Source organism: Herpailurus yagouaroundi, unplaced genomic scaffold, assembly GCF_014898765.1.
Source record: "Herpailurus yagouaroundi ecotype Mexico unplaced genomic scaffold, PumYag 162, whole genome shotgun sequence".
Classification (NCBI taxonomy): domain Eukaryota; kingdom Metazoa; phylum Chordata; class Mammalia; order Carnivora; family Felidae; genus Herpailurus; species Herpailurus yagouaroundi.
In genome coordinates this window covers 65,962,113-65,989,971 of record NW_024412403.1, presented here as the reverse complement: position 1 = coordinate 65,989,971, position 27,859 = coordinate 65,962,113, and the positions used below count along the sequence as shown (strand labels likewise).

Genomic DNA, 27,859 nt, shown 5'->3' with positions numbered 1-27,859 from the left:
TCCCACATTATGAGTCCACTTCTCACTGTTAGACGTGTGAACTCAAATTTCCAGCTTCTTGTGTAGCTTGGCCTTTGGCTCTCCAGTCAGATGCACATGGATGAGACCACGATTTGGAAGAGAGCAGAGTGAGAAACGACCTCTGTGCTGAGCATGGATAACTGCAGAAGAGGATGGCTTTGGTGGTCCATAGTGTTGTCGGGTGGAGTGCCAGACAAAGAACTGATACCATTAGTCATTGCAGTAGGGTCCTGGCATTTAGGGTTGGTGACAGGGACAGCTGTAGCAGTGTTCTCTCAAGCCAGTTGTACAGCACAGTTTTGGATATTTTCCTAGAAGTTTAATCCTTGAGCTTGTTTCTTTAGCCATTTCGGTGGTTCTGAGAGCTCCCCAACAATCCTCTTTTTTTTTTAATTAAAGAAGATTGATTGGGGTACAATTTACATACAACAAAATCCCCCCCTTTTAGGTGCACAGTTTGTTGAGTTTTGACCAGTGTTTGCAGTCTTCTAATAGCCAGCACAATTGTGATGTAGAAAATTTCTGTCACCCTCAAAGTGTCCATTCATGCCCCGTGCAGTCATTCTCCATGCCCTTTCCCCTCTCCGCCTTAGCTCTAGCCCCAGGCAACCACTGGTGTGTTCTGCTCCTATACTTTTATCTTTTCCATTATACAGAATTTTTTAAAAAATGGGTACATATTATATATAGTCTTTTGTTTCTGGGTTCTTTTACTTAGCATAATGGCTCTGATATTTATATTGCATGCATCAGTAGCGTGTTCTCTTGTTTCTCACAAGTTTTTTATCCATCTGTAAGTTGATGGACATTTAAGTTTCCAGTTTTTTGCCTTGTGGATAAGGATGCTGTGAAAATTTTGCATATAGGTGGTTCGGTGTTTTTGCATTTCTTAGATGAATACTTAGGACTGGAATTGTAGGATAGTATGGTTAAGTGCATATTTAACTTTGTTAGAAACTGTGAAAATATCCCCAAATATATGTACCACTTTGCAGTCCTCCAGAAAGGTATGAAAGTTCGAGTTACTCTGCATTCTTGTCCACGCTTGGTATTGTTAGTCAGTTTAACTCATTGTAGAGATACCGCCTTGTGATTTTAATTTCCCTGTTGACTAATGAAGTTGAAATTCGTTTCATGTTATTACCCATTTGTATGTTTTCTCTGGTGCATTTAAAAAATTGGGCTCTTGGGGCGCCTGGGTGGCGCAGTCGGTTAAGCGTCCGACTTCAGCCAGGTCACGATCTCGCGGTCCGTGAGTTCGAGCCCCGCGTCGGGCTCTGGGCTGATGGCTCAGAGCCTGGAGCCTGTTTCCGATTCTGTGTCTCCCTCTCTCTCTGCCCCTCCCCCGTTCATGCTCTGTCTCTCTCTGTCCCAAAAATAAATAAACGTTGGAGGAAAAAAAAAATAAAAAATAAAAAAAAATAAAAAATTGGGCTCTTATTGAATGGTAAGATCTGTTTCTGTATTATAAATATAAGTCTTTGATGTGTTTTGAAAGTAATTTCTACCAAAATATGGCTGGTATTTTTATTTTTTAATAATGTTTTTTGAAAACAAGAAATTATTAATTTTGAAAGTCTAATTTATTATTATTTTTATTAACTTGTTTTATTTTTTATTTTTTAAATTTACATCCAAATTAGTATATAATGCAACAATGATTTCAGGATAGATTCCTTAGTACCCCTTACCCATTTAGCCCATCCCCCCTCCCACAACCCCTCCATAACCCTCAGTTCTCCATATTTATGAGTCTCTTCTGTTTTGTCCCCCTCCCTGTTTTTATTTTTGTTTCTCTTCCATTATGTTCATCTGTTTTGTCTCTTAAAGTCCTCATATGAGTGGAGTTGTATGTTAGTCTTTCTCTGACTAATTTCACTTAACATAATACCCTCCAGTTCTTCCATGTAGTTGCAAATGGCAAGATTTCATTCTTTTTGATTGCTGAGTAATACTCCATTGTGTGTGTGTGTGTGTGTCCGCGCGCGCGTATACCGCATCTTCTTTATCCATTCATCCATCGATGGACATTTGGGCTCTTTCCATACTTTGGCTATTGTTGTTAGTGCTGCTATAAACATGGGGGTGCATGTATCCATTCGAAACAGCACATCTGTGTCCCTTGGATAAATGCCTAGTAATGCAATTGCTGGGTTGTAGGGTAGTTCTATTTTTAGTTTTTTGAGGAACCTCCATACTGTTTTCCAGAGTGGCTGTACCAGCTTGCATTGCCACCAACAATGCAAAAAAGATCCTCTTTATCCACATCTTTACCAACATCTGTTGTTGCCTGAGTTGTTAATGTTAGCCATTCTGACAGGTGTGAGGTGGTATCTCATTGTGGTTTTGATTTGTATTTCCTTGATGATGAGTGATGTTGAGCATTTTCTCATGTGTCAGTTGGCCATCTGGATGTCTTCTTTGGAGAAGTGTCTATTCATGTCTTTTGCCCATTTCTTCACTGGATTATTTGTTTTTTGGGTGTTGAGTTTGATAGGTTAATAATTCATGCATTTTGTATCCAAAGAAGTATTTTCATAATTCAGAGTCATTAAGACTTTCTTTCATGTTTCCTTCCAGAAATTTTATGTTTTTACTCTTATATTTAACTCTTCAATCCATTTCGGGTTAACCCTATAAAGGTGTAAGGTAAAGGTAAATCTAATATTTTTGTATCTGGAAGTCCAATTTTCTAGCCCTATATTTTGAAAAGCGTATTCTTTCCCACTTGACATCTTTCTTGGAAATAAAATGGCCACATACATGTGGTTCTATTTCTGGACTCTCTATAAGTCTGTCCTTATGACAACCCAACACTATCTTGATCACCTTAGCTTTATTGAATGTTTTAAAATCAGGTACAGCAAGTCCTCAAACTTTTTTTTCCTTTTCAAAATTTGGCTATTTTGATCTTTGCTTTTACATGTATATTTTAGAAACAGTTTGACACTTTCTACAAAATAGCTTACTGGAATATTGATTAGAATTTTATTACATTAGTAGATGACTTCAAGGAGACTTGACAGCAGTATAAGGTTTGATTAATGGCCGTGGTTTATCTCTTCATTTATTTAGGTCCTTTAATTTCTCTCAGCAAAGCTTTGTTATTTTCATTGTATAGATCTTACAGATATTTCATTAAAGTTATCCGCAAGGGTTTTATCTTTTTGATGCTATTACAAGTGGTATTACTTTTTCAATTTTAATTTCCAAAATTTCATTGCTATTGTCTGAAAATGTAGTTGGTATTTGTATATCAACCTTGGTTTTTGCAACCTTGTTAAACTAATTAATTAAAATTTGTTGCTTTTTTGTAGATTTATTAGAATTTTTAATGTAGATGATTGTGTTATCTACACATAAATACAATTTTACATTGTTTCTTTCCAATCTATATGCCTTTTTCTCCTTATCCTTGCCTTAGTGCAATGGCTAGGACCTCTGTGTTGAACAGACCTGGTGAGATCAGACATTCTTATCTTGTTTCTGATCTTAAGAAGAAAACAACTTTAGCCATTTATAAAAGTTGTTTTTTTTTTAAATCATTAATATGATGTTAGCTGTTTTGTTTTGTTTTGGTTTTTTTTTTTGTAGATACTTTTTACCAGTTTGTGGAAGTTCCTTTTATTCCTTGTTTGAAGAGAGTTTTTATAATGAATATTTTATAATGCATAGACATTGACTTTTGTCACCTTTTTCTGTACCTATCAAAAAATTATGTAGTTTTCTTTTTTAATATATTGACATGGTAAGTTATATTGATTTCAAATATTGCGTGAACTTTGTGTTCCTGGGGTAAACATCACTTTTGTCATGAGTAATTATTCTTTCTGTATATTGCTGGATTCAGTTTGCTAATATTTTAAGGACTTTTATGTCTATGTTTAGAAGGGATGTTAGTCTGTAATTTTCTCTGCATGTATTGTCTTTGTTGGATTTTGGTATCAGTGTAATTAATGTTAGCCAGCTTCATAAACTGAATTTTTTTTTTCCTGAAAGAGTTTATAGATAGAATTGGCATTATTTTTTCATTAAATGTTTGGCAGAGTTCACCAATGAAGCTATTTGGGTCTGGTGATATCTTGGTGGGAGGATTTTGAAATGCAAATGAAATTAATTTTCTTTAATGGTCAAAGGGCTCTTCATGCTGTCTCTGTCTGTTAGCGTGAGCTTTGGTACTTTGTCCCTTTCAGAAATTTGTTAATTTCATCTGTGTTACCAAACATGTTAGTATTAAGTTATTTAAAATATCCCTTTATGATTCTTCTACTGTCTCTAGAATCTGTGGCTATGTCCCCTCTTTCATAGCTGTTTCTTCTCTTTCTCATTCTTGAGCAGTTTGGTTGGAGATTTATCAATTTTATTGACCTTCTCAGAGAACTACCTTTTGATTTCATTGATTTACTCTATTATCATTTTCATTGAATTCTGCTCTTTGTACTTTTCTTCTTTTAACTTGCTTTTGGTTTAGTTTAATTTGCTTTTTACTTTCTTTTTTTTTTTTTAATTTTTTTTTTTAACGTTTATTTATTTTTGAGACAGAGACAGAGCATGAATGGGGGAGGGTCAGAGAGAGGGAGACACAGAATCTGAAACAGGCTCCAGGCTCTGAGCTGTCAGCACAGAGCCTGATGCGGGGCTCGAACTCACGGACCGCGAGATCATGACCTGAGCTGAAGTCGGCCGCTTAACCGACTGAGCCACCCAGGCGCCCCGTGCTTTTTACTTTCTTAAGGTGAATGCTTAAGTTATTGATTATAAGCCTTCTTTTTATATGAGCATTTAGAGGCTATTAATTTTTCTCTAAGTGGTCTTTGTTTCTCATAAATTTTGAAATGTTCTATGTTCATTTTCATGCAATTGAAAATATTTTCTCATTTTCCTTGTAATTTCACCTTTGAAGTGAAGTATTAGAAGTAGGTTTTCATGAATCTTTGATTATTTTCTAAGTTTTTATTGAATTCTAATTTTATTCACATTCTTTGTATGATTTTAATTCTTTAAAATTTGTTAAAATTTATTTTGTAGCTCAGACTATTGTCTGTCTCGGTGGATGTTCCATGTGTGCTAGAAAATAATGTGTATTCTATGATGTTGAGTAGAGTGTCTTAAAAAACTCAGTTATGATAAATTCATTGGTAGTATTGTTTAGGTCTTCTGTATTTTACTGATTTTTATCTATTCTATGAATTTCTTCTATGTTATTGTTAATGACAGAAGAGTGTTCCAATCTCTCAACTATGATTGGTATTATTTTTCTCCTTTCAGTTCTATCGGTTTTTGCTTCATGTACTCTGAAGCCCTGTTGTTAGGTACATACACAGGACTATTATGTCCTTGATGAATTGATGCCTTCATCATTATTTAATGTCCCTTTTATTCCTACTTCAGTGACCTAGCTCTTCTCTCTTCACATACTGCTGCTTTTTCAAGCTCTCCACCAAGAAGGAAGGTCCTCCTTGATTTGCCAGGCACCATTGTGTTTGGCAGTATCTTTGGACAGGATCTCATGACAGTTACCTCACAAACAACTGTCCAGTCTATAGGTGACTGTTTTGGTCAGGTGCCCATTCCTGGTACAGTCACTTGTCGTCAGGATGTGAATGAGATCCTGTGTCACAAACCATGGTAACCTGTGTGTAAGGAATTGTCTCATTCTGCTTTCCCTGAAGAGAATTGTGGCTATGGTAGCTGTCATATGTTATGTCCCATCATAACATTGCAAAACCTGGTTCTGCTTTTATGGCTTGCTTCTGTAAACAGTTAGTTATAATCACATTACTCACTTAGTTTTACAGAAAGGATTGCAGACACAAATGCCCACAAGAGTCGGGCAGGTATCCTGACTGAGTAAAGTGGGTCATATTGTAGAGTAATAAGGGTGATGGGGATTGTGACAGTGTGGAGAGCTCATGCTTTGTCTAACAGGCAGCAGTGATCAATTGTGTGAAATTGCAGGCCCAATGTTACTGACTTTTACAGTTTTTCAAGGTAAGTTGGTAATGTAGAGTTTTGTGTTATTTAATTGTAAGTGATTCAAAGTATTTCAAAACTTGGAGTCATATAATATAGGCCAAACAAAATATGTATGTAAATGGTCTGTCACCTTGCTGGGCTGTGGTCATCCCTGTAAAGAGAATTGCTAGTGGAATAGGATACCTATTCCCAAAGCCATATATAAAATCAGGAGAGGGCAATAATAGTGGGAGACTTGCTGTAGAGGATTCTGATCAAGCGTTAGGAGCTCTTGTTGAGGAAATGTCACTCACCTAATAGATACGGCATGGCATGAAAGGGCCAAATATGCAGATGTATATACTTTTTGATTATTTGAAGAGTGATAGTGTAGACCATGAGCATTGGTTCAGTACAGGGTTTTGGGCTCCCTCTGTCTCATCTCTGGGTCTGCTCTGAGGAAATCATTTCAATACCCAGATCTCCTGGCATGCTATTTGCCCTTAGTATGGTTCCCAAGGAATGTTTGTGGTTGAAAAGGAGACGGTAATGACAAGGCACTGTAATAGTACCTGAAGGGAACCGTAAAACTATAGAACTATAATACGGTAATACTATGAGTCATGGACTCTGTAGGAGTATTCAGTGCTTTAGCCAGAAGATAAGGATATGTGAGTTTATAGTAGCTTGCCTTTGTGTACCAACAGTAAAGTATATTGTTTGATATGGCATCAAATGAAGTAGAGATTTGCCAGTGATCCTATAGATTTATTAATATAGATGACCAGTGCATAATGAAGCCATCTACATTGATCAAATTAACCAGATATTTATTCTTCATTTAGTTTAGTACTGTGTTGATGGCCAAAATATAATTTAATGTCAACTAATATAAACATTATTTTTTTTTTAGTTCAGATGACAGTTTAAAAATCATATAATAATAATTATAATGGTAGATTAATGAAAATTTGGGTACAGTATGAGGAGAAAGTGATTTGTTTTAAAAACCACTACAATATTAGGGACTTATGCTATTCCAACGTTTCCTTCAGAAAACATAGAATATGGAATTTTTATTTTTTTTGAAATTTACTTCAGTCTCATGGAACGACAGAACTGAATTTGCATAGGTTAAATGAATTTTATATTACCTTTTTTTTAAATGTAAGAAACAGCACTTATGAATTGTAGGGGAATCATATAAGTCACAATTAGCACTTTGTGACTGCTGATATTAATATTTTGGGTGACTGGACAACACAGTCCTGCCAGATACCATCTGATCCTTTTGATGCTTTGTTGACCTTCGTTGATGCTTTGTTGATCCTTTTGATGCTTTATTCCCAGGGGGAAGTGTTCTGGCCTTTGGGCTGATCCTGAAACATGCGTACATGCTCCCCAGATATCAGTCAATACTCTGTTTTGAAATCTCAGTAGGATTGCTCTGGCCAGTCCTCCTCCTGAACTTCAGGTGTTCTGGCTCTGATGGGTGTTGCAGGTGACGTTTCATGTTCGTGGAGTCTGCAGATCACTGTGAAATATCCTTTGTCTATCCCTTGGCTGCTATGTGGTGTGGATGATCCCTCTTAAGACTTCTAAGGATTTTTTGCTGCCAGTTTCTTTTCCTCTAATGTGTAATTCTTGGTCTGAGAGAAATGTGCATTTCTCTCGGTTTTAAATTTTGAGAGGGGCCTAAAGAAAGAGTATAGACAACTGTTATTTATGATTTCAACTCCTCAGAGGAAACGGGGCCATGTGCTTTATGTCTTTCTTATTTAATTGCTTAGAGTCATTCAGAATTCATGAGTTGACTTAATTTTTCTTGGGTGAAAGTACTAAGAAAAGATTCAAGCTTGCAAAATGCTGCCAAAACAGCTCTTAAATTATACATTTCTCATGTAAATATTGCAAATTGTAAGGTGTTTTAAATGAATTTTTAATCTAATAGTTAGCATTAAAGTTTAAATTCCTGCCTAGAATTTCAAACATGGAAATACACTCTAAAAGGAAATGGGGTTTTTAGTTGTTTTTTTAATAAGATAGAAAAAAATTAATCATTTAAAATGTGAAAAATACCCATTTCCCTCCTTCTTATTTTTACTCTTTCTAAGAAATTTTAGGTTGTACTCAGTTTAGTCCGTATGTTAAGTAGGAATTCTGAGACCGTTCCAAAGCAACTTTATCATCCCAATCTCTTTATATTTATTCAAGATCCAATTCTTCTTTTCCTACATGAAAACATAAGCAGGTTACACAGTTTTTTTTCTGATCACTCTGAGTTTAGAAATAAAGCAAAACAAGAAAAGTCAATTTATATACAGAAATCTATGTGTAGTTTCTAGAATGCTGGTGATCCGCCCTTTAGGACCATTGTGGTGAAGTCTCCTCAGCCCGCTAGGACGGAATCCAAGATCACCCTGCACCAGCTCTTTGTGTGTTCACCTCTGATCCATTGGAAACTCTCAGATGTCCTTGGCCCTGACACATTCCAGGAATTTAGGCCCTGTTGTTGAGTGGGCATGGGATGGGACTGAAGTGCACCAAGCTCTAACAAGGGAGTCTCTCAGAGTCTCTTTACAGATGTTCACTTCTGACCCGTTTATTCTTTGTGTAGTTGTAAAAGTTAGGTAGCCTGTTCTCAGCCATTTTCTTTGTGTAAGTCCTTCAGGATAGTTTATCTTAAAACTTGCTCTGGTATCTGGTGTCTTAATATATGATGTTTTATGGTCTTGGATGACTTTCTGTTCCGTAGAGAATTCTGGTAGCTAGAGAGCATAACCGCCTTTTTATGTTAAATGTTCCTATCTGTAAGACACTGAGAGTAGAAGAGATATAATTAGAAATAAATTGAGTTTCTGTCACTCAGTTATCAGTTTTATTGGTAAGGAAGTATCTCTTCAGTCTCATCTTAATACAAGCGATAACATTATCATTTGTTTTCTGAGATGTGATCTGTGGGAGAGTTTGGTATAGCAGACATCATACTGTGGGAAGTCAGAAGACACAGGTCCTAGTCTTAAGGACCTTTGGCAAGTCTGTCTCTTTGGACCCTACTGTGGTCTCTTGTGTGGAAACTGAAGGAATTAAATTAGATCCATTCAGTAACATGTATTTATTGAGTTCTTAATTATGTGCTTAAAGTAATGGAGTTCTCAGTGGACCTCCAGTATACTGGTGAAGATATTTTAAGTAATAAGTATGAATACTAATGAAAGTGTGATCACAAGTTTGGATAGTGTTCAGAATGAAAGGAACATTGCTTTATGACACCCTGACCTCGACTGGCGGGTCAGGAAAGGCTCTTTTGTGAAAAGTAACACATGAGCTAATAGGAAGGATGAGTAGGAGGTTACTAAGTAAAGGATTGAGGTGTGGATTAAATGAGTGTGCGTGTGTGTGCACATGCACTTGTGTTTGTAAATAGTGCTAAATGTGGGCTTGGCTTATGGTCTGTGTTGTATGTAGTATATGTTAATAGCGGTAGTAGTAGTCATGGTTGTCATCATCAGCTGTCAGCCTCTGTTACTGCCCTTATTGTCATACCCTTTTGATGAGGATGTGATGGTAACATTTAGCCCTATTTTTCAGAGGAAGCAACTGAATCAGAGACGAAGTGATTTACATGGGGCCACACAGCTAAGCAGATGAAATTGCCAGATTTCAAACTAGATCTCTGCACCTTCAAACTCATACTTTTCTTCTCTCTTCTCTCTTATTTCTTCTATAGCCGTGTCTGTACTTGAGACTTCAGAGTTAATCTTCTGTAAAATGGGAAGTAGATGAAGTCAGTCTTCCATAACTTCTACCAACCCAGCAGCTTGTCTCTGCTAGTGGACCTGCTCCCGTCCCCTCAGCTCCCATCCTGTCCTATGGATTTACTCTTCCTTTACTCAGCTCCTAACCTATTTTGGTAGTTTCCTCCGTCAACACCTTTCTCTTTCATTCTTAGTTTATGTTGGCCATTTTTTTTTCTTTTTAAAATGTGTATGAAAGATTGTGTGAGTTCACCTTGGAATTCTTGAATTGAAAGTGGAAGGTACACATTATCCTGTACTGTTTAAAGGGGACACAGTCCCTTCACTTCTTGGAGGATTACCTGGGGAAGGGAAGGATGAAGGTTTTGTTGCTAGTTTGGCTTCTACACTTACTCTAAAACCATGTAACAACTGTATTGCCCTAACCCGCTTCTACCTTAGAAGGTAGCTTATTCCCCTGTTCATTGCTGTTCCATGATCAACCTTCCTTGTTGGCCTTGACACTTAACACTTGAGTTTCTTTCAGTTTTCCTTTTTAAAACTGAGAGACTTTCCCTAATATTTTACTTAGAGGCTTTTCCTGATGTTATAAACTGCTTTGTATCCTATCACAGATGGCTTATTTTTTGAAACATTTTATCCTGCAAATTTAACTCCTGAGAACATCATCAGACTCTATGTGAAGAACATGAAGTTCTATAGAAGGAAGGTGTTATGTAGATTTATTTTTTTTTAAATGATCTGTAATCATAGCGATATGTTATTGTGTTACTTTTTTTGGAGAATTGAGATAATATCACTTCAAATTAAAACAGTTTGAGATACTGCCATGGTCTTAATGTATTTTTTGTGATTATAATAGCTTCTCTCTTGGATCTCCCTGGCCTGTTTTAATCTCCTGTTAGCCCTGTACTGTTCTATAGTCCCAGGGGGACAGGCATTCTTTTTAGAAGAGATAAAAGTTGATTTTCACTTCCCAGGATTTGATTCTGATAGATCACTATTTTCTTCTTTTAATTTTAACAGTTATTGAGATAGAATATATGTTCCACAAAATTCACACATTTGAAATATAAAATTCATTTATTTTTTGGAAATTTATAGAGTTGTACAACCGTCATAACAATCCAGTTTTGGAAGTTTTCCATCACTCTAGAAAGTTGCATATAACCTATTTGCATCAATCCCTCATCCCTCCTCTCTAGCCCCATGCAACAACTGATTTGCTTCTTGTCCTTATAGATTTGCCTTTTCTGGACATTTCATGTAAATAGAATCATACAGTATATTAGTGTTTTGCATATGGCTTCTTCCACTTAGCAAAATGTGTTTGAGAAGCTCATCCATGGTGGGTCAGTAACTTGTGAGTAGTATTTCATTGTATGGATATACCACATTTTGTCCACCAATCAGTTGATAAGAACATACATGGTCTTTGTGTGACATATGTTTTCACTTGGGTAGATTACTAGGGTGGAATTGCTGGGTTGTATGGTAAGTTTATGGTAAACATTTTAAGAAACTGAAACTATTTTCCCAAGTGACTGTTCTATGTTACATTCCCACCAGCAACGAATGAGGATTGTAGTTTCTCTGCATTCTTGTAAGCTCTTGGTTTTGTCTTGATGATAGCCATTCCAGTGGTTTTAATATGCAGTTTCCTAATGAGTAATAATGTTGAGCATCTTTCCATGTGCTTATTACTTTTTGAAATAAATGTTTATTAAAGTATTTTATGCATTTTAATATTAGGTTGTTTGTCTTTTCATTATTGAGTTGTAATAGTTCCATATATATTATATATCGGAGTCCTTTATCAGATAGGTGAATTACAGATATTTTTTTCCCAGTCTATACCTTGGCTTTTTATTTTCCTAATTAAATGTTTTGAAGTACAATAGTTTTTAAAATTTTAACAAAATCCAACTTTTTAATTGTTTTCTTTTATGATTTATGGTACTCGTGACATATCTAAGACCTCTTTGACTAACCCACAGTCACAAAGATTTTCTTCTATGTTTATTTCTAGAAGTTTTATAGTTTTATTTTTTTTTTAATTTTTTTTTCAACGTTTATTTATTTTTGGGACAGAGAGAGACAGAGCATGAACGGGCGAGGGGCAGAGAGAGAGGGAGACACAGAATCGGAAACAGGCTCCAGGCTCTGAGCCATCAGCCCAGAGCCCGACGCGGGGCTCGAACTCACGGACCGTGAGATCGTGACCTGGTTGAAGTCGGACGCTTAACCGACTGCGCCACCCAGGCGCCCCTAGAAGTTTTATAGTTTTAGCTGTTATGTTTAGGTCTGTGATACACTTTGAGTTGATTTTTGTGTATCCTGTGAGGTAAGGGTCTGAGTTAATTTTTTGCATATTAATGTCTAATTGTTCCAACACTGTTTATTGAAAAGACTATTTTCCCCCATTTAATTGTCTTATACCTTTGTTGAAAGCATTTTACTATAAATATAAACAGAAGACCATGGGGGAGGGGAAGGAAAAAAAAAGTTAGGGAGGGAGCCAAACCATAAGGGATTCTTAAAAACTGAGAACAAACTGAGGGTTGATAGGGGGTGGGAGGGAAGGGAGATGGGTGGTGGGCATTGAGGAGGGCACCTGTTGGGATGAGCCCTGAGTGTTGTATGGAAACCAATTTGACAATAAATTTCATATTAAAAAATATATGTATAAATGTTTATTTCAGAACTCTAAATCCTGTGCCATTTATCTGGTGTTCTGTCCTTATGCTAGTACGACAGTGTCTTGATTACTATAACTCTATAGCAAGTTTTGAAATCAGATAGTGTGAATTCTGCACATTTGTTCTTATTTTTCAATATTATTTTGGCTCTTCTCGTTTTTTGCCTTTCCATGTCTGCTAGAGTTAGTTTTTCAGTAGCTACAAAAAGCCTACAGGGATTTGAATTGGGATTGCTCTGAATCTATAGGTCAGTTTAGGGAGAATGGAATCTTCTAATCCATGAACATTGCATATCTGTCCATTTTTGTGCTTATTTGATTTCCTTCATTAGCGTCTTACAGTTATTAGTGTTTATTAAAAAAAATTTTTTTAACGTTTATTTATTTTTGAGACAGGGAGAGACAGAGCATGAACGGGGAAGGGTCAGAGAGAGGGAGACACAGAATCTGAAACAGCCTCCAGGTTCTGAGCTGTCAGCACAGACCCTCTGCGGGGCTCGAACTCACGGACCACGAGATCATGACCTGAGCGGAGGTCGGCCACTCAACCGACTGAGCCACCCAGGCGCCCCCAGTTATTAGTGTTTAGATCTTGCACATATTTTGTTAGATTAATATGTAAGCATTTAATTTTAAGTGTGCTATTATTGATGCCTTTTAAAAAAATCATTTTATTTCTCATCCGTCCTCACCATTTCAAGTTTTTTTTTTTTTTAATGTTTGTTTATTATTGAGAGACAGAGATAGACATGAGCATGGGAAGGGCAGGGAGAGAGGGAGACACAGAATCCAAAGCAGGCTCCAGGCTCTGAGCTGTCAACACAGAGCCCAACATGGGGCTTGAACTCACAAACCTTGAGATCATGACCTGAGCCAAAGTCGGCTGCTTAACCAACTGAGCCACCCAGGCTCCCTGTCCATTGCAAGTTTTGTTCAAACCCTATCAGTTAACTTCTCCCATGTATTTGAATCTGGCCAAATATCTGATATTGTCTTACAAAATAAAGTAAGCACCTGCTAATGTTTTTCATTTGTGGTTTCTAAGAGATAAAGGTAACTGTTTTTATTATTTCAAGTCAATGACTGGTTAGAAGTTGTTTAGTAAGATTATTACGTCAGTCTGTTTACATTACTGATAATGTAAAACACACAAGCGTTTTCTGAAGAGGTTTGGTCTGTCAGGAAAGGGTGAGCACATAACCTCCCTGTTCTCTGCTTTGCAGGTGTTGCAGCTTCCCTGGAAGTCTCTGAGAGCCCTGGGAGTATCCAAGTGGCCCGGGGCCAGACGGCAGTCCTGCCCTGTACTTTTACTACCAGCGCTGCCCTCATTAACCTCAATGTCATTTGGATGGTCATTCCTCTCTCCAATGCTAATCAACCTGAGCAGGTAGTTCTTTTCCACTTCATGCTGCCTCTCAAATATTAATTTTTTCAGAAGAGGTGGGTAGGAAAGCATCCTGAGTATATATTTGATTTCTAGGTAGGATAAGATGGCACGTTCCGTGTGCCTGTGCTGTTTTAAATCCTACTCCTGTGTTATTAGTCAACCATCAGAAGAGATTATCCTCTTTTTAAGAGACTTTCTTGTTTTAACATATGTCAGGGGAATCCTTCTGAAAATTTTACGTAGGAACCTGGAATTTTACCAAAAGGTGTTGCTGATAGGAAAAAGCAAGATAGAAAAAGTAACATATGCTTTGACAGGAAGGGACTGTCAGTAACACAGATGGATGAGAGTATGTTTTAGAGACAGTGATAATATTAAGGAAGTAACATTAGATAGTAGTACTTGGTTTATTTGTCTAATTTCACAAGTGTTTTTAAAATAAACACAGCCAGGCATACTAGCCAGCCTCAAAGAGTCTCAAATAAATTAAGGTACACAAAAATAGAAGCTACTACCTAGTAAACTGTCAATTACAGGTAAAAGACCCATAATTGGTATTAACTGTTGTAGAAAATAATGCTCAGAAAATTAATGAATTGTAACCACAGTTACGCATTTATTCCCAAAGATAATTTATTACTGTTACGAAGCTTTTCTGCTTCAGTGAGGTTATTACTACCTAAAAATACTTGATAAGCTAAATTTTCTGATATGAATTCAAATATGTATATTTAGAAGCTTCTTTCATTTCTTTAGACCATGGAATTTTTATAATTAATTAGACTGAGCCTCTGAGATCATTTTGTTCAACCTTATCATTTTAGGAGGCAAAGAAAGACTTGAGTGTAGTTGCCCAAATATTTACAGATAGAACTGAAATAGAAGCAAGTTTCTCATTCTCAGCCCACAAGGCTTTTGGCAGCAGTGTTCTGAGTCCTCTCCCCTGAATAGTTAATTTTGATAGTAGAAACGGACATAAGAGTAGCAATCAGGGATCTGCAACGCTTCTTCTCTCTCATGACTAGTTATGTTCAGGTTGTAGCCATGATCTGTCATCTTGTGACCTGGTAAGCATGAGAATGGCAGTGCTAATTTTTTAAACTTTTTATTTTGGAATTATTTGAATAAAAATATTTATGGGCTGATAGTAAGATTGCACTAAAGACATTTTCTATATTCTGATGAGTTAGACAAGGAAACAGTGTTATTTTAATTTGGTATCTGAGAATTTAGAATCCCCATATACGCCTGTGCACTGATGCTGTAGTAAAGGGTTGGGGACAAGTTTAAGATATGAAAGTTTTTCAATGTTTGATGCAGTCTACGATCTACCAGATAGTTACTGCTATGTGTTATGTGTCTAGAAGGGAATGTAGTGGCCAGTTTATTTATTTTACTTTCTTTTCCAGGTCATTCTGTACCAGGGTGGACAGATGTTCGATGGTGCCCCCCGGTTCCATGGTAGGGTAGGATTTACAGGCACTATGCCGGCCACCAACGTCTCTATCTTCATTAATAACACTCAGCTGTCAGATACAGGCACCTACCAGTGTTTGGTCAACAACCTTCCAGATAGAGGGGGCAGAAACATTGGGGTCACCGGTCTCACAGTTTTAGGTGAGTGGCAGGATGTTGCAGGCATCTTGGCTTTCCTTATGCTGTGACTGTACTCGAGCATACTTACTTTTGACCATCCTTCTACACTTTCAGTCTGCTAGCATCCTTTTCTTGATTCCTCTCCTATCTGCCCTGCCTGGACTCTGCGTCTCTGTGCTTTTTACGCATAGTCTTCCCATCCCTTTTGCCACTTCTGGTGGCTCCTTAAAGCTTCTTAAATGATTTGTCCTGAAAGTGGAGAAAGGTGGTAAAAAACACAATCACAAGTGGCCTCTCACTTTTCTTCAGTGTTTACAGGATAGGACTTATCATTGAGAACAAGTTAAGTCAAGAATCACTTATTTTCTGTACAAAGCAGAAGTTTCAGCACACGTGAGAAAAAATGACTGCTTCATGTCCACATAGACTGAGGAGACTCACCGCAGTTCTCGGCTTACCCCTCATATCCTGGCATAATTTCAGTAAAACATCCTTTTGTCCTCAAAAGCATCCTTTTGGAATGATAAATCATATGATCAATTTGGTCTCAATACTGTATTAAGAGACTGTATAGTTTTAGGGCCTTTTTAAAGGTGGCATAGACAATGTCTTGTCTCACACAGGCACTTTTTCTATTATACAGTATACGTCATACTAAATTAAGTCCATTCTAAACACGTTTTGTTTCTCACTTCTGCTGCCTCTAAAATAAAACACTGCCTCCTAAATGCAGTTAAGCTCAGTTCATTGGGGGAGACCTAGGAGGTAGTTAGAGAAGGCTGATACTCTTGATTGTCCTTCATCCTGTTTTTGGCTCAGAATCTCCTCCCTTATTCCTTGGCAAATTCTTGCCCTTTCTTTTCCCTTCCGTTGTTGAGGTACTTGAGGAGACCATTTTCCTTCTTTGGGTGAGACTATGCGATAGCCATGGTGCCTTGTTTTCCTTGTCTTCAAACAAAGTAAGAAGACTAAGGACCAGATTGGAGATTTCTATCTTAGAAACACTGTAGTATATTCAGAATTGTGTAATTTTTAATTATGCAGAGGTTTTTACTAAATACAGAGATTTAAAAATACTCAAGTACCAAATATAGAGCACTAATGGAGTTTCAGTGTTTTTCTGATGTTTATACCTGCAAATTAGGTGACTGTCTTCCCACATTATCTAAGTTAATTTTTTCAATTTTTAAAAGAAGACAAAAATCCTTTAATTTTTTTTATAGTTGATGCTACCTTCAAAGAATTATCTTGGGCTTCCTTTATAGCATCATGGTGGCAGTGTCGAAGGCAGTAATTGAGGGGACTGGTTTACCCCATCACAGCAAGTAGGATTCTCTGAGATTTTTTACTTTTCCTACCTAATACCCTTTTATGGTTCTCTGTCCCCCACCCCTTCCTTTCCTGGTTTCTCTGTCTACTGCACTTATCTTTTATGCATTTGTTCATTCCTTTTTGAAAGGTTGAATGTATTTCTCGAAAAGTCGTTAGCATTACAAGTATACCATCATTGGATTCAGACTTTACTTCCTCCATCCCCCAACATGAGACTCCAAGCCTTGGGGTTAACTGATATTTTTATTTGCTTGCATTCTTGCTACAAAGCACCGCCTTCTTCCGTTAGTGTTCTTCTTTCATAATTTCTAAATTTTGTGTCTTTTATGTGCTTATTTGTCTTAATGATTATAAAATGTCCACTGCATTATGATCAAGTAGTAGACACACTTGAACTTGACTCTAACTTCCCCCACCATAAAGCAGAATTTAGCATAGAGTAGGTCTGTCAGGTTTTTGTTTGTAAAGTAACAAAGAATCTTGTCAGGGTCGTCTTACCCAGAGAGTTGCTGGCAGGGTCAGTGGTTGCTCTTCCTTGAAATATCTTTTCTAAAAGTGGCTTCTTTCAGTAATGAAAAAATTTAATTGTGGTAAAATACACATGACATAAAACTTACCATCTGAGCCAGTGTGTAAGTGTATAGACCTGTAGGGATAAGTACATTCACACTGCTGTGCAGCCACTCTCCAGAACCCTTTCTATCTTACGAAACTAAAACTCTGTGCTCATTAAACAACATTTCCTTCTCCTCCTGGCCATTGGTAACCACTTTCCTATTTTCTGTTTGTATGAATTTGACTACTCGAGGTGCCTCATATAAGTAGAATTATTTATTGTTTGTCTTTTTATGACTGGCTTATTTCACTTAGCATAATGTTCTCAAGGCTCATCCATGCTATAGCACGTTTCAGAATTCCCTTCCCTTTCAAGGCCGAATAATATTTCCTCGTATGTATGTACCACATTTTGTTTATCCATTCATCCATCCATGGATACTTGGCTGTTTCTGTCCTTCAGCTATAATGAATAATGCTGCTGTGAACATGGGTATGCTCAGTCATGTTTCTAAAGGCAGTGTGTGGGCAGGAAGGACCTTCAGCATTCTTCTTCAGAGGAAGGAATGCAAAACGAAGAGCATAAGATTCCTTCAAAGTATAACGAAAGGATGAAGCCCCTTTTCCATGTTTGCCCCCTGCCAGCTGAAGTTGTGGGCCCTGACTAGTCACTGGCATCACTCACGAGGTAGTCTTCTGGTTATGTGTTCTATAAACATTGTTATCTGAGGTTCCAGTGCACTGAATGTTGATGTCTCCTCCATCATCAGGTGGCTCATAGTAAATACGTACTCTATTCCTTACTCTTCCTGTTGTAGTTCCCCCTTCTGCCCCACACTGCCAAATCCAAGGATCCCAGGATATCGGCAGCGATGTCATCCTGCTCTGTAGCTCAGAGGAAGGCATCCCTCGGCCAACTTACCTTTGGGAGAAGTTAGACAATACCCTCAAACTACCTCCAACAGCCACTCAGGGTATGTACGGTGTTGCTTTACCCATTTCATTAGTTACCATGCAAAATTCCAATTCTAAGACTCAATGAAATAAACTTTAATAGAGTTTGAAAAATAACACGCTGTATCTGTAACTGCTGAAAAAGCTATCTGGATCATTTTGCGTTTTCAACTTTAAAGAGAAGAAAACATATCCTTTCTCATATGCTGCCGTTATGTATCTCATCCAGTGGTTACTATCTATGGAAATTCTGTTCCATTACAATGAGGATTTAAAATCTCTCCTTGGTAGCTTCTTTATAGTGTTAACTGTAAGATGATCCTTGAAGTTTATAACTGAGAATCCACTTCCTTCTTGAAACACTCTTGAAAATTTGAGGAGAACTTATAAAATGAGGGAAGATTACAGAGTTTTATCTAAAATCTTCTATTTCAAGAAAATAAAAGTTAGCAGCCTTGAATGTTGTATCATCTGTAACAGTATTTTTCTTGTATACTCAGGGCTTGTAGCCTGTATACTCTTGTAGCATTCTCAGGGCAAGTATACAAATCTTATGTTAAAAGAGTTGGCAGTTAATGAAGAGGCTCCAGACAACCTGAATTGTGCCTGAAATATGCCCCCATTGATAGTATATGGCTGTCATGGAGATGGAAAGTCCTAACTTGTATGGTAAAGTTAGGCATGGTAAAGCACCAGGCCTGCCAGCTCTGTCAGAGCCTGTGAGAATCCTGACAGAACTATTCATGGACCTTCCTATCGTCTTTTAACTTACCTAGCCAAAATCTATTATGTAAAAAAACTTCTCAGTGACAGCACGTAATAACTTTTGGGTTACTCTGATAATGATTACTGCAATACCGTTGTTCCCTGCGGATTGCTGAATTGCTAAATGTTTCAGCCACACTGTGGGCTGAATAGCTTTTCTGGTGGACTAAAGTGTTAATCTCTCTATTTACATGTAAGAGACATGTTTAATCTAGCTCTTGTGTTGAAATCCTGAAAACCATATTTAAATTCCAGATTTCCTAGTAACTATTTCAGTGACAGTTTACCTCTCTGGGCTGGTGTTGCCTTTTTTTTTTTTTTAATGGGGATTAAACAATGTCGTTTCCAAGATTCTTTTGTATCAGCATGAAATTTCTATGATTTATATTTAAAACATTTTGGTGAAATACTGGGTTGAGTTTGGAATTACAAATAAATGCTAAAAGTGGTTACTTGTATGTAAGTTGAGAAATACCTATAGAAAGAACCTTCCACACCTCTTTGTCTTTGAATAAGTGTGTATTAGTCAATTTTTTTGGTGTCTTCTGTGTAATTTAAATATTTTTTAGTACTATATGAAAGTGATCTTGAATGATATTGATGAAAATGTTTATCTTTTGTAATCCAAACTCAGGATTCATTATCAGAATTAGTTTGAATAACTTCATTTATCACAATAATGCTCACTAAGTGAGTCAGATTTTTTATTTAAATTTGCCTCTTGGGGGGCGCCTGGGTGGCTCAGTCGGTTGAGCCTCTGACTTCGGCTCAGGTCATGATCTCACAGTCCATGAGTTCAAGCCCCGCGTCAGGCTCTGTGCTGACAGCTCAGAGCCTGGAGCCTGCTTTGGGTTCTGTGCCTCCCTCTCTCTCTGCCCCAACCCACTCGCATTCTCTCTCTCTCTCAAAAATAAATAAACATTAAAAAAATTTTTTTTAGATTTGCCTCTTGGTACTGATATTAATAAAATAGATCTCAAAATAGCATATAATCCCCAAATAACTTAGATTTTTTAAAGATACTTTTTACATTTATTTATTTTTGAGAGAGAGTATGAGCAGGGGAGGGGCAGAGAGAAAAGGAGACAGAGGATCCGAAGTGGGCTCTGCACTGACAGTCTGATGTGGGACTCGAACTCATGAACTGTGAGATCGTGATCTGTGGCGAAGTTGGATGCTTAATCGACTGAGCTACCCAGCCACCAAATAACTTAGATTTTAAAAACACTTTATTAATATGTTTGCAGTTGCTTAATATAAACTCAAGATGTATTCTCTGTGAAAAGAATATTTGACACCAAGGGAGGGTACTCCAGAAGTCAGTTAGTGACAGGGTCATAATATTTGGGGATTAGAATTGTCCTTGTGTGTAGGGGCTAGTTTGAAGGAGCTCCTTCTGGTCACATCTTGGACAGTTTGAACATTAAAATAAATATATAACCTGTTGAATGAAATGAAATGTATTTAGGAAATATGAAGTACTTAGTTTGGTCTGTGCTTCTGAGGTCTGTACAAATGGCCCATGTTCCATTAAGTGTCTGGGTCTGGTCCCAGTTCACCAGCCCCTGCATTGGTGGTTCTCAACTGGGACATTTTCAGTTGACATTTTTTTGGTTGTCACAGCTGATAGGATGGTGCTACTGGCAGCTCATGGGTAGAGGCTAGGGATACTGGTAAACATCCTATAATGCACAGGAATAGCCCCTGCAGTAAAGAACTATCTGGCCCCAAATGTCAGTGAGTCAGTTACATTAATATATTTCCTAATGTTAAATATCCTTGCATTTCTGGAATAAAGTCTATATGATTGTAATTTAAAAAAAAAACTTTTTTAACATTTATTTTTGAAAGAGAGAGACAGAGAGTGAGCAGGGGAGGGGGTGGAGAGAGAGAGAGAGAGAGAGAGACAGACAGACAGACAGACAGATAGACACAGAATCCGAAACAGGCTCCAGGCTCTGAGTTGTCAGCACAGAGCCTGATGCATGATGTGGGGCTCAAACCTATGAATCATGAGATCATGACCTGAGCTGAAATTGGATGCTTAACTGACTGAGCCACCCAGGCGCCCCTGATTGTGATTGTTTTAAATAAATTGCTCTGTTTGGTATGCTAACATGTTAATAGAATTTTTGCATTTGTGATCATAAGTGAGAATTGTCTACGATTTTTTTTTTCTGTTTTCCATTGCCCTCGTTCAATTTTAGTATCAGATTATATAAGGGTCTCATAAAATGAGTTAGGCGGTTTTCCCTCTTTTTCAATTCTCTGAAATAGTATGAATAAATTGGAGATTATTTGATGATTTTGTAGAATTTGCCTATAAAAGCTTTGCCCTGCTGTCTTGTTGGTAGATTTTTGACTCCTGATTCAGTTTTTCTAATGGTGTAAGTTTTAGATTTTCTGTATCTTCTCTATTTTTCTAGGAAACATCTTTTTTTTGGTCTGAGATTATACATATTAAATTAGTCATAATATCTCTATATGAAAATAGAGTACAGGTTCTGGAGTCAGAGGGTGTGGGTTGGAATCCTGGCTGCAGGGATGGCTGGTTATGTGACCTTGTGCCTTAGTTTTCTTACATGTAAAATGGGCAGAATAATAGTAATTGCCTCACAGGCGTGGAATAAAAATTAAATGAAAACATGTAAAACTTTTAGAACAGCATCTGGCATGAATATGCACTTAATAAATACTAGTGTTTATAATACCATTAGTTTTATTATTCTCTTGTGTATTTAAAAACTATTATATTCCCCCTGTCATTATTAATTGTTAATGCTTTTCATCTTTTATTTTTGGATCAATCTTGTTAAACCAAGCTTTTGGTTTTATCTGTTCTTCTGTATATTGATGATAATTTCTGTTCTTCATTTCTTCATTCAACAAATGTATGTTGGGTACCTACTAGGTTCTAGACACTGTTCTAGGTGCTGGAGATATAGCAGAGAACAGAACAGAAATGCTTCTTCCCTTGATAGTATTTACTTTCTAATGGGTGGAGACTGAATATAACAAATCAGTAAATTGCAGTTTATTACCAGGTGATATCTTCCATGGGGAAAACATAAATGAGGGTAAAATGGATTTGTTGGGGCATAAGGAGCTGCAGTGTTGAATAAAGTGCTTAGCGTAAGCTCACTGAGAGGATGATATTCTAAGATGAAGTAAAAGTGATGAAGGAACGAGCTATGTGAATATGGGTGCTGGAGAGCATTCCAGGCAGAGGGAACAGCCATCTGAAGCCCCTGAGGCTGGGGTGTGCCTGGTGTTTGGGATCAACAGCAAAGAGGCCAGCATGTTTGGAGTAGAGCAAACAAGGCAGAGAATGGTTAAGAGCTATGGTGCCCAGTTACAGGTGCTGGGGTGGAGACACAGGCACACCTCACACATATTGTGGTTGTAGTTGCAGACCACCACAATAAAGTCATTAGCACAGTAAAGCAAATCAAGTGAATTTTTTGGTTTCCTAGTGCATGTAAAATTTATGTTTACACTGCAGTCTGTCAAGTGTGCAATAGCATTATGTCTTAAAAAAACAAAGTTACGTGCCTTAATTTTCTTAAAAATTTTTTTCAGTGTTTATTTACTTTTGAGAGAGAGTGTGAATAGGGGGAGAGGCAGAGAGAGGGAGACACAGAATCCGAAGCACAGGTCCAGGCTCCGAGCTGTCAACACAGAGCCTGACGTGGGGCTCGAGCTCACGGACTGTGAGATCATGACCCGAGGTGAAGTCAGACGCTCAACTGACTGAGCCACCCAGGCGCCCCTTACATGCCTTAATTTAAAAGTACTTTATCTCCCAAAGCCAAGAGCACACTGTATCCACTGTGTGTTAGCTAATTTGAGAATAAATTATACTTTAAAAATAAATAAGATAAAAGTACGTTATTTCTAAAACAGGCTAACCATCATCTGAGCTCTCAGTGAGTTACAGTCTTTTTGCTGGTAGAAGATATTGGCTCGATGTTGATGGCTGCTGACTGATGAAGGTTTACCAAGGGCAGCAGTAGCCTTATGAAATGTATTTCTTAAATAATAAGACTTGAAAGTCAAAATGATTACTTGATCCATGGGCAGCAGAATGGGTATTGTGTTAGCAGACACGAAAACAACATTAACCATGTTGTTCATCAGAGCTCTTGGGTGACCAGGCACGTTGTCAGTGAGCAGTGATATCTTGAATCTTTTTTTCTGAGCAGTAGGTCTCAACAGTGGGCTTAAAATATTCAGTAAACTGTGTTGTAAACAGATGTGCTGTCATCCAGGCGTTGTTGTTTCATTTATAGAGCACAGGCAGGATAGATATAGCATAATTCCTAAGGGCCCTAGGATTCTCAGAATGGTAAATGAGCATTGGCTTCAGCTTAAAACCATCAGTCGCTTTGCCCCTAATAAGAGGGTCAACCTGTTCTTTGAAGCTTTGAAGCCAGGCATTGAGTTCTCTCTAGTTATGAAAGTCTTAGATAGCATCTTCTTCCATTGGAAGGCCATTTTGACTACACTGAAAATCTGTTGTTTAGTATAGCCACATTTATTAATTATCTTAGCTCGATCTTCCGGACAACTTGCTGTAGCTTCTACATCAGCATTGCTGCGTCATCTTGCACTTTTATGTTATGGAGACGGCTTCTTTCCTTAAACCTTATGAGCCAACCTCTGCCAGCTTCCAACTTTTCTTCGGCGGCTTCCTCACTTCCTCAGCCTTCACAGAACTGAAGAGAGTTAGGGCCTTGCTCTGAATCAGGCTTTGCTTAAGGGAATGTTGTGGCTGGTTTGATCTTCTGTCCAGACCACTCAGACATTCTCTGTATCAGCAGTAACACTGTTTTGCTTTCTTATGATTCATGAGTTCACTGGAGTAGCACTTTTAACTTCCCTTAGGAGTTTTCCCTTTCACTCACAGCTTGCCTAACTGTTTGGTGCAAGAGGCCTAACTTTTGACCTGTCTAGGCTTTCAACATGCCTCCCTTACCTAACGTAATCATTTCTAGCTTTTGATTCAGGGAGAGACATGTGACTCTTCCTTTCACTTGAACACTTAGAGGCCAACACTTGAAGGGCTACTAGTTAACCTGATTTCAGTAATGTTGTGTCTCAGGGAATAGGGAGACCTGGGGTTGAGGGAGTGAGAGGGGAGAATTGCCAGTCATTGGAGCAGTCGACACACACATACATTTATCCAGTAAGTTTGCTGTCTTATCTGGGTGCACTTCATGGCACCACTAAATAATTACAATAACATCAAAGGTAACCATGACCAATGAAATAATAATGAAAAGGTTTGAAATATTGTGAGAATTACCAAAATGTGACACAGAGACACAAAGTGAGCAGATACTCTTGAAGAACGGTTCTGATAGGCTTGTTCAACCCAAGGTTTCCACAGACCACCAATTCATAAAGGCAGTATCTGTGAAATACAACAAAACAAGTTATGGCTGTATATATAATATGAAACTTGATTCAAATGTTATATATCTTTACCAACATCTTATCTGTTTCAGTTATTTTATGAGAGAGATGTGTTTAAAAATCACAGAGTAGGGTTGTGGATTTCTCAATTTGTTCTTGCAATTATGCCAATTTTTTTTAACCTATCCTCAGCCTGTATCAATTAGGTACTTACAGAGGGTTTTCTATCTCACTGAGTTTCTATTTATAATATGAATTTAATTTTTTTTAAGTTTATTTATTTATTTTGAGAGAGTGTGTGAGCAGAGAGGGAGAGAGAGAATCTGAAGCAGGTTCTGTAACATCAGCACAGAGCCCGATGCAGGGCTTGAATTTACAGACTGTGATATCATGACCTGAGCTGAAATCAGGAGTCGGATGCTTAATTGACTGGGCCATCCAGGTGCCCCAATATGCATTTTTGCCTTACTTTGGTTATTATTGAAATCCCGACAGTAGCTTTCTTTGATTAATTCTTGCTGGTATGTTTCTATTTTATGGTTCATTTACTTTCAGGTTTCCATGTTTTATGTTTTAGGTGTATTATTTGTAAGTAGCATATGTCTAGATTTAATTCAGTTTTCAATCTGCAATCTGAGAGCTTTCTTCTTTGATTGATTGAAATCATTTATATTAATTGTGATAATGGATATGGTTAGAATAATTTCTAATATTTTATGATTTTTATTGACCAAGCTTTTTCTTATACCCTTTCTCCATAACTTCTGATTATTTCAGTGTTGTGAGGTTTTTTCAGTTTTTTTTTTAATAAATCATGCATTTTTCCTTTATTGTTCCTAAGGAATCCTCTGTTGTCCTCATCCATTCATAATTTAATACAGTGAAAAGAGGTGATTAAGTCTTCTGTGTGCTGCTTGCTTGAGAACTCTGCAGAACTTAGTATGGAGGTCATAGATGGAGCAGGAGAGTGTCTTAAACATCACTGTCGTCCAACACTGTCATGTTACCAGGCACCCCGAGGATGCCAGATTTGCCCAAAGTCCAAGTAGAAAGCACTCCCATTCTTTTGCCATGTTTGAAGCCTCAGGAATCTTGATTCTCCTTGAATTGCCACTGCCGATTCCCTTCCCAGTGAGTGTTTCCATAATTATTTCATGGGGAGTAGAAAAGTTTCTAACCACTTCAGTTGCTGAATAAATAGGTGCTTATTTCTTCTTTTTCATGCTGTTATTCTGACTTCAGGCAAAGCTTTCCTCTTTCTTTTTGCCCTCTGACATAAAGAAGCAAGTTCTGTGAAATGTTCAGTACATCCTCTTCCTTAAAAATTAAATACCAGCAATTGTCACAACTGTATTCATTTGTCTGTACAGTTGTTCACCTGTTTTTAAAATATGTGTGTGTGCGTGTGCGCACACACACACTGTCACAACCCTTATTTGTGCAGCTACTTCAGGGGATACTTGGGAAAGTAGAGAAATAAAAACATAGAGATGTGTCTTTATTCTAGGGCTCACTGTCTAAGGGGAAGACAGATCTAGAGAGGTAATTGTAGTAGTGCATGTTGAATGCTATAAAAAAGTTTCCTGTTCACACTTATTCTCCCTGAAGAGTCTAGGAAGAACTTTATAGGGAAAGAGTTTTCCAAAAAGAAAAGGATCTTAAAGGCTCAGTAGAAGTTTTACCAGGTAAAAGGGGAAAATATTAATAGAGGGAGCCATGCATGTAAAATCTTGCAAGCGTAAAATTTTGATGCTCTTAAATGAGAAAAGCTGTGAAGCTGACATAAAGATTCATGAGGGTTTGGTGAGAGAGGAGGTTGGAAAGTTCACCTCCAGATTGTGCAGGGTATTGTATAACATTCAAGGAGTTTGGATGTTGTTTTTGAGACTGTGGGTACTCCCAGGCATTTATAAAGCAAGAGAGGATATCCAGATCTGCATTTTATTTTATTTTTTAAAATGTTTATTTTATTGGAGCACCTGGGTGGCTCAGTCAGTTAAGCGTCTGATTTCGGCTCAGGTCATGATCTCTCGGTTTGTGGGTTCGAGACCCGCATCGGGCTCTGTGCTGAATGCTTGCTCAGAGCTTGGTGCCTGCTTCGGATTCTGTGTCTCCTCTCTCTGCCCCTCCTCCACTCATGCTCTGTCTCATTCTGTCTCTCAAAAATAAATGTAAATTTAAAAAAATGTTGATTTTTTTTGAGAGAGAGAAGGGGTGCGCACACCCACAAGTGGGGGAAGGGCTGAGAGAGGGAGAGAGAAAGAATCCCAAGCAGGTTCCATGCTCAGCACCAAACCTGATGCAGGGTGAGACAATGTGTGCCAAAATTGAGTCGGACGCCCAACTGACTGAGCCACCCAGGCACCCACGACTAACACCCAGGCGCCCCAGATCTGCATTTTAGAAACAACTTCAGCAGTCAGGGTGTGAATTTGATAGCCTGGTTGTAGGTGGGAGACTTTGAGAATAGCTCCATCAAGAAATGAAGAGGGCGTCTGGGTGACTCCCGTCAGTTAAGCATCCAACTCTTGATTTCATCTCAGGTCATGATCTCATGGTTCTTGGGATTGAGCCCCATATGGGGCTCCATGCTGATAGCACAGAGCCTGCTTGGGATTCTCTTTTTCCTACTCTCTCTGTCTCTCCCCCACCATCCCCCATTAAAAAAATACAGAGAGGGCCAGAACTAAGACCCTCATGATGGGGATGGAGCAGGAATGGAGGGAGAGTGGGGTTCAAGAAAGAAGACAAAAATCATTAAGGCATGGGACTCGGGAGAAGAGTCAGAGTTTACTTAGATTTATGTCTTAGGCCCATTGAATGAATAACAACTGTATTAACTCAGAGAAGGAATACTTAAAGAGATTTGTTTAAGGAAGGTGCTGAGTGAGTTAATAATCCTCTGAGACCTGGGACTGAAATAATGTTAACAGGTAACATTATCAGTACCATTCTCCTTTGAGAATTAAAGTTTAACAGTCAACACAGAGACATTGGTTCAAAAGAATCCACTGATGTCCACTTAAAAACAAGAACACTCAGAGTCAACATTTCTGGGAACTTGGACAGAAGTGTGTAGGAGAGAAGCAGTCACGATCTAACTCATCTTGCTTGTAGCAGCTGCCACATTATAACTGTGTGTTCATGCCCCAGTCTGTTGCTAATGGTGAGTCATTCTTGCAAATAAATATTAGTAGGTTTATATACATAGTATATTTTATACAAATGCTGTGTGAGTGGTATTCTGGGAAACAACAAGTTTTAAAAGCAAAAGAAATCCTTAGCTTGGTAATTTTGATGTGTGATTCTATGCAATGTTATAATACTGGGGGTTTCCAAATATTGCGTTATTTGTATATTGCCCAGTAATAGTCATCGTTGTTTTCCAGTGTTTGAATATTTTCTGTAAACTACAGTTGTTTG

General features: G+C 37.8%; 1 protein-coding gene across 3 annotated transcripts in view; it reads left to right on the top strand.

Annotated features, from left to right (window-relative positions):
- IGSF11 (immunoglobulin superfamily member 11) overlaps window positions 1–27,859 on the top strand; it is a 135,889-nt gene that overhangs the window by 96,769 nt on the left and 11,261 nt on the right. For 2 of the 3 annotated variants that reach the window (XM_040484576.1, XM_040484575.1), the window contains exons 2-4: window positions 13,656–13,819; window positions 15,229–15,436; window positions 18,121–18,276. In XM_040484576.1, coding sequence (XP_040340510.1) covers window positions 13,656–13,819; window positions 15,229–15,436; window positions 18,121–18,276 — 528 coding nt within the window. The remainder of the gene's footprint in view (window positions 1–13,655; window positions 13,820–15,228; window positions 15,437–18,120; window positions 18,277–27,859) is intronic. The other variant, XM_040484577.1, reaches the window with a different exon arrangement.